At 51.5% G+C, this 7,177-nt stretch overlaps 1 protein-coding gene across 1 annotated transcript; it reads right to left on the bottom strand.

The window, feature by feature from the left end:
* Positions 1-3,903: 3,903 nt before the first annotated feature.
* On the bottom strand, positions 3,904-5,055 carry LOC127339892 (BTB/POZ and MATH domain-containing protein 2-like). Its single transcript, XM_051365689.1, has one exon. The coding sequence runs from the start codon at positions 5,053-5,055 to the stop codon at positions 3,904-3,906; it is 1,152 nt and encodes a 383-aa protein (XP_051221649.1).
* Positions 5,056-7,177: the final 2,122 nt, after the last annotated feature.

Raw genomic sequence — 7,177 nt, 5'->3', positions numbered from 1 at the left:
GTGTTGTTTATGATCTTGCATGCTTTCCGTTACTAGTAGATGCTCTGGCCAAGTAGATGCTTGTAACTCCAAGAGGGAGTACTTATGCTCGATAGTGGGTTCATGCCTACATTAACACCTGGGACAGTGACAGAAAGTTCTAAGGTTGTGTTGTGCTGTTGCCACTAGGGATAAAATATTGATGCTATGTCTAAGGATGTAGTTGTTGATTACATTACGCACCATACTTAATGCAATTGTCTGTTGCTTTGCAACTTAATACTGGAGGGGGTTCGGATGATAACCTGAAGGTGGACTTTTTAGGCATAGATGCAGTTGGATGGCGGTCTATGTACTTTGTCGTAATGCCCAATTAAATCTCACTATACTCATCATGATATGTATGTGCATTGTCATGCTCTCTTTATTTGTCAATTGCCCAACTGTAATTTGTTCACCCAACATGCTGTTCGTCTTATGGGAGAGACACCTCTAGTGAACTGTGGACCCCGGTCCAATTCTCTTTACTGAAATACAATCTCTTGCCAATACTTGTTCTACTGTTTTCTGCAAACAATCATCTTCCACACAATACGGTTAATCCTTTGTTACAGCAAGCCGGTGAGATTGACAACCTCACTGTTTCGTTGGGGCAAAGTACTTTGGTTGTGTTGTGCAGGTTCCACGTTGGCGCCGGAATCCCTGGTGTTGCGCCGCACTACATCTCGCCGCCATCAACCTTCAACGTGCTTCTTGGCTCCTCCTGGTTCGATAAACCTTGGTTTCTTTCTGAGGGAAAACTTGCTGCTGTGCGCATCATACCTTCCTCTTGGGGTTGCCCAACGAACGTGTGAAATACACGCCATCACTGTACAACGCCCGGTATCCAGTCCCGCCGGACATGCGGCTGCCAAGCAGCGGCGGCTGGAAGATGGCCGTGAACGGCATTGGCGTTCCGCCGCCGCCGAAGCCGCGCACGGACCAATGGAGGGACGCCATCAAGACCCGTCGGGCTCAACTCACCGCCGAGGAGCGGTTGGATCCGACGTGGGCGGCCAACAACAACGACGCCTGGTGGACGACGTACTTCAAGGCGAAGTACGACGTCGAGATGCACAACACCGACGGGCTCATCGGCGGCCCCAACAGCTGGAACAAGGATGGCCGCGCCCTGTTCTGGGACGTTCCGGGGCGCACCCTCGAGAACGTCATCCGCGGCATCCACAATTGCACTCCAAGGTTGGAGATGCCGTCGTCACCACCGCCGTCTCCTCAATGGCAGCCGAGGAGGACGACATACTCGTCCTCCTCGCAGTCTTCTTCCTCAGGACCGGCGCGATCAACGCCGTCCTCGTCGTACCGGTCGGCGCCCTACACCGTCCCCAAACGGGAGGTGAAGGAGGAGCCGGCGACGCCCGTCAACACGAGGCGTGGCGGCAGCGGCAGCGGCATCCACTACTAGGGAAAGGGCTATAGCTGCACGGAATAGTGCCGGCGCACCATCATTGACGCGCGCCGGTGGCAAAATACCGCCGGCGAGCCATGTTAGGCTGCGCCGGCGAAGAACCTATACTGCCGGCGCACAAGAAAATTTAGTGCGCCGGGAATAAAATTCGAAGAGTTCTGGCCGGAAACAGCAAATCTGGGCACCTTACCCCCGACGCACCTCTATGGTGGTGCGCCGGTGGTAGACAATTTACCACCAGCGCACCACCATAGAGGTGCGCCGGGGGTAAGATGCCTAGATTTTTCTCTCCACCCCCCCCCCCCTCGGGAATCGCCTTTTCAGTTTTCGAAAAAATAAAAGAAAATGATAGAAAATTCAAAAAATAAAATCCTTTGAACTACCCATGTATTATATAATCTAGCTTTCATGAAAATTTTAAAAAAATGAATTTCGATATATTATGCAAAATGGCGCCATCTTTCGGTAAAACGGGTTTTCTGGTTGCATACGACCTCCGATGAAAAACTTTTTTATATCAAAATCGATCTACGCGAAATTTCCTATTCGAATTCAACAGCCTACGACCGTTTGGAGAAAAAATGGATTCGTCATTTGGAAAACAGAAACAGGACTTTTTTGAGATTTAAGATTTGGGAGAAAAAAATAAAAAAACAACCCCCGGCGCACCACCCTACTTGGTGCGCCGGCGGTAACCCACACTATATAGTCAAGCCGGCCCTCATATCCCTCTTCTCCTTCCTCACTTCTCCCCCTTCTTCTCTTTCCCTCCTGCTCTTCTCCTTGCTACTCACCGACGGCCTCCGAAGACGACTACTACTCCGGTGACCTCCTCCTACTCCGGTGACCTCCTCCTACTCCGGTGACCTCCTCCTCCTCCGGTAACTTCCTCCTCCTCCTCCGGTAACATCCTCCACCTCGGGACTCTACCTCCATCTCTGCCTTCTCCTTCTCCTCTTCCACCACCTTCACCTCCGGCCATCTTCTCCTCCTCTTCCTCCTCCTCTTCCTAAACCACCACCACCTCCGGCCTTATCCTCCTCCTCCTCCTAAACCACCACCTCCGGCCTCATTCTCCTCCTCCTACACCGGTGCGGCAACGACGACAAGGCAACGCACGACCACTATTTTCGAGGACCCGAGCTAGATGAACCCGAGCTAGATCTAGATCTAGATCTAGATCTGGATCGGGATTTTTTTTTGAATTTCGAAAAAACATACCGCCGGCGTACCAGGCCTGGTTCGCCGGGGATAATTCATGTTACTGCTGGCGCACCTGCTGGTGCGCCGGCGGTAACTCATTACCACCGGCCTGTTCCCACCGACGGGCTCTGGTGCGCCGGCAATAGCCGTTTTTGGTGCGCCGGCAATAAGGCTTTTCCTTGTAGTGAGCCGGCGGCAGCAAGGGAGGTGCGGCGGCGCCCTCCTCATCCCGAAGCCGGAGGTGAAGGAGGAGCCGGAGGAACCGTCGCAGGCGGCGCTGCTGGCGGAGTACGAGCGGCAGCAGCGGCTCATCGCCAGCAGCGATGACCCCGAGGACTGCCCAGGTCCGCGGGCGGCGTTCTTGGCGTCCATGAACGACAAGGACGCCTGGAGGGGCGACCTTGACGCGGCGATCGCCATGTCCATCCGCGACTCCGGCAAGCCGCTGGTGGACCTCTCCGACGACGGCGAGGCAGGACCAAGCGGCTTGGTGAAGGATGAGCCCGTCGACGAGCGCGTCAAGCAGGAGGTCGTCACCGACGACATGTACAACTTCCAGCAGTACTACGACGCCTCCGGCCGCCGCAAGTGGTTCTAGATTAGGTTTAGTTTAAATTTAGTCAAATTTCGTTCGAATCTATGTAAGTTTGGACGAATCTTAATCGAATCTCGTTAAGTTTAAAATTTCCGAAATTTTGTTTGGGGGACGCGACTGGGGAGCGATGTCCCCCAAACGCGGCACGAACGAAGCACGTCCCCCAAACGTTCAATCCGGCGCGTTTTGGGGGACGCTTTGAGGGGACGTGGCTGGAGATGCTCTGAGAGGCATACTATTCTAAACTGATTTTTTTTGGTGTTGCTTCATACTAGTATACACAGTACTTTAGTACTCCGTTTCCGTTTCAATCTACATTTTAGGTCAAAGTTTTGTTTCATATTAATCTATATTCTAACTTTCAGTCAAAAAAAAAAAAACCTAGAAAAAACAAAGGATTCTATTGAATGTCATTAGAATTGGTTGTTTACTTATCTAAGTAGTACTACTAATATTTGCATTACTAATTTGTGTGAGTAGAATGTACATCAAAATAGAACGGAGGGTGTAACTACAGAACTTCCGATCGTCCAACAGAAGACAAAACTAGCTGCTATCAGGATTAACGTCAGCCCGTCGTGAGAATCTGCAATGTAATTATACCCTACTAGACGAACAACCACGTATAGGTACCATGCATATATGCATTTGCACAAGAACTTTAGTTAGCGGCCTGTTGTTGGCTTGTCGACGGAGCCGCCGCGACACCCATGATCCTCCTAGTTGCGTGATTTGCGCCGACGACGCGGGACAGTAATCTCCGTATAATCTCTAAATTCGCTAGTAGGCTTACTCCTCTCCGCTCCTTGAAGTTCTTGCACGCCTGCTGGAGCTCCTTGCACGAGTACGCCTCGGCGTACTCCTCGATCGTGTCCACGGTGGAGTTCGTGATGAAGTCGCCTAGTCTGATCGCGCACATCATCTTCAACCTGTCCATGAGGTAGTAGTCGGCGGCCTCGAACAGCCGGAGCGTAGCCTCGTACCGCTCCTTCACACTCTTGTCGGTTACGGTAGTCGGGAGCTCGTCGTTGTAGATGAAGTGGAGCACGCCACGGAACGCGTCGGCGCCGACCACGCCACTGCCGACGTCGACAAGGTCGGACTCCCCGGCCTCGCGTCCGTGGCCGTAGAGGAGACCTTCGAACCACGGCGACTGCGCGGCCACAACCATCCTGTGCGCCTCGAAGATCTCGCCGTCCACGTCGAACCGGACGTCGAAGGGGGCCTTCCCGCTGGCGAGGAACCTGATGGCGTTCTGGTCGTGGATCGACGCCGGCTGGTCCGGCATCTTAACGAGCCCCGGGCGGTCGACCGGGACGCTCCTGCGCCGCGCCTGGTGGATCGTGATGGTGCAGCGCACGGTGATGGAGTCGTTGTGCAGGGCGGCGAGCGCGGCGGACTCGAGCTGGTTCCGGTCGATGTAGCGGCGGATGCCCCAGCTGTTGCAGAAGGTGTCGTACTTGCAGGCCCGGTCGGAGCGGCGCGTGTGACGGACCTCACCGTTGGCGCCGAGGAGCTGAAAGGTGAACTCGGCGCGCACGGCGAAGAACTGCGGCTTGTAGAACGTCTGCGCGTAGAAGGCGATCCAGGCGCTGTCCACCGCGCTGTAGCCGTCCGGGTAGAAGCGGATGTACCACTTGCGGCCGTCGATGGTGAAGTACTGCGAGATGATCGACTTGCCAATGCCCATGCCCTTGGTGCGGCTGTACTCTCGGATCGTGAACTCGTGCACGCCGCTCACCTTCGGCACATCGCTCACCGATCCCGTCACGGCGGTGGCGTCGCCGTCGGGGACAGAGGCGGCGGCTCCCATTATAGATCGGCAGTCTAGGGTTTAGTTTGATTTTTTTATTTTTTTTGATATGTGGGGCTTAGTTTGGCTGTTTGTTAGACATCTTGTTGGATATAAGAGGGGGTGCGCTCGATCGTTGGAATCTGACTTTATGTCTGTAAACGTTTCCGAGTAGATCAGCTTGAGATTATTTTTCTCATTGGCTTAGACAGGACGCCACATGTCCTCGTTAATCACGATCCCAGTATTATTGCTGGTGACTAAACGCGCCTCTCGTTTCGTTTGTGGACTCTATGCTGCTAGCGTCAGACCCGTTCCTGCCCGGGCCTGGCTGCACCACACTGCCGAATTAAGCATAACCACGATGACAAGTCACAACAACTATTTCAATCCCCATCAAGAAAAGAGAGGCGAATACTAGGAATCAACCGACTCATACTTGCAATTAAGTGAGTTAATCTAGCTGGTCTGATCAATATAGCAAAAACATTTTGCTTGTAGCATTTTTCTAGATTCGGTCTGCACCATTTTTTTCAGTAGTTTGTAAAAGTCAGGAAAAGACCCGTCAATGCTGCAAAAAATTCTGAATGTAACATCTTTTTGTCTATGGATCAATAAAAATGTGATATTATTTACAACATTTTTCTAAGATCCGTAAAAACTTGGGACGTGCAGCAAAAAAACTTCCACAACATTTTAAGCATGCCTATATAGCAAAAAATACTGTATGTAACAAATCCCAAATCGTTTGGAGTAAAATGTAAGAATCATGTCGAGGTCTTCAACAAAAAAAACTCATCCACTTTTTTTTTCCTAACCGTTCCAACAACATTGGAGTAATATTTATATAGCACAAAACTTATTGAGCACTTAACAAAAATGAGGAACACATGCAGCAAAACTCAACCCGTATGTAAAATTGAAAAACACATGCTTCCACAATCATTGAGCTCACCGATGACCAATCAGACTCGCCTAAGCCTCAATGTTGTCGGATCCGACGAGTCTTGATATTGGATCCGACAACCCACCATCTCCCCAAAGGTCAGAGCTCCTCTCCATGAAGATGAAGATCCATGGCATACGACATCCACTATTGTGGCTCCTAGGGAGAGGAGGTAGTGTGCCATGGGGTAGCCCGATGAGCATGACCCCTCTGTCCATTCAGTACTAGGAAAAGGCTTATCGCCGGCGACCTAAAAAGGCTTACCGCCGGCGCTTTCGGATTCATCGGCGATAGATACGTCTCCGACGTATCGATAATTTCTTATGTTCCATGCCACATTATTGATGATATCTACATGTTTTATGCATACTTTATGTCATATTTATGCGTTTTCCGGAACTAACCTATTGACGAGATGCCGAAGGGCCAGTTGCTGTTTTCTGCTGTTTTTGGTTTCAGAAATCCTAGTAAGGAAATATTCTCGGAATCGGACGAAATCAACGCCCAGCATCTTAGAATCCCCGGAAGCATCCAGAACACCCGAGAGCCGCCAGAAAGGGGACACAGGCCCCCCAGGTGATAGGCCGGCGCGGCCCAGGGGTGGCCCGCGCCCCCCTGTGGTGACACCGCCTCGTTGACCCTCCGACGCCGCCTCTTCGCCTATTTAAGCCCCCTCGACCTAAAACCTCGATACGGAAAAGCCACGGTACGAGAAACCTTCCAGAGCCGCCGCCATCGCGAAGCCAAGATCTGGGGGACAGGAGTCTCTGTTCCGGCACGCCGCCGGGACGGGGAAGTGCCCCCGGAAGGCTTCTCCATCGACACCACCGCCATCTTCATCAACGCTGCTGTCTCCCATGAGGAGTGAGTAGTTCTCCATCGAGGCTAAGGGCTGTACCGGTAGCTATGTGGTTAATCTCTCCCTATGTACTTCAATACAATAATCTCATGAGCTGCCTTACATGATTGAGATTCATATGATGATGCTTGTAATCTAGATGTCATTATGCTAGTCAAGTAGATTTTACTTATGTGATCTCCGGAGACTCCTTGTCCCACGTGTGTAAAGGTGACAGTGTGTGCACCGTGTGGGTCTCTTAGGCTATATTTCACAGAATACTTATTCACTGTTATGAATGGCATAGTGAAGTGCTTATTTATATCTCTTTATGATTGCAATGTGTTTTGTATCACAAT

This window comes from Lolium perenne, chromosome 3, assembly GCF_019359855.2.
Source record: "Lolium perenne isolate Kyuss_39 chromosome 3, Kyuss_2.0, whole genome shotgun sequence".
NCBI lineage: Eukaryota > Viridiplantae > Streptophyta > Magnoliopsida > Poales > Poaceae > Lolium > Lolium perenne.
The sequence above is the reverse complement of the archived record's forward strand: the minus strand, read 5'-3'. Positions and strand labels throughout refer to the sequence as shown.

What these genes read in the sequence shown, in the direction of transcription:
- LOC127339892 (XM_051365689.1), bottom strand. Translation starts at nt 5,055, where the DNA reads ATGGGAGCCGCCGCCTCTGTCCCCGACGGCGACGCCACCGCCGTGACG.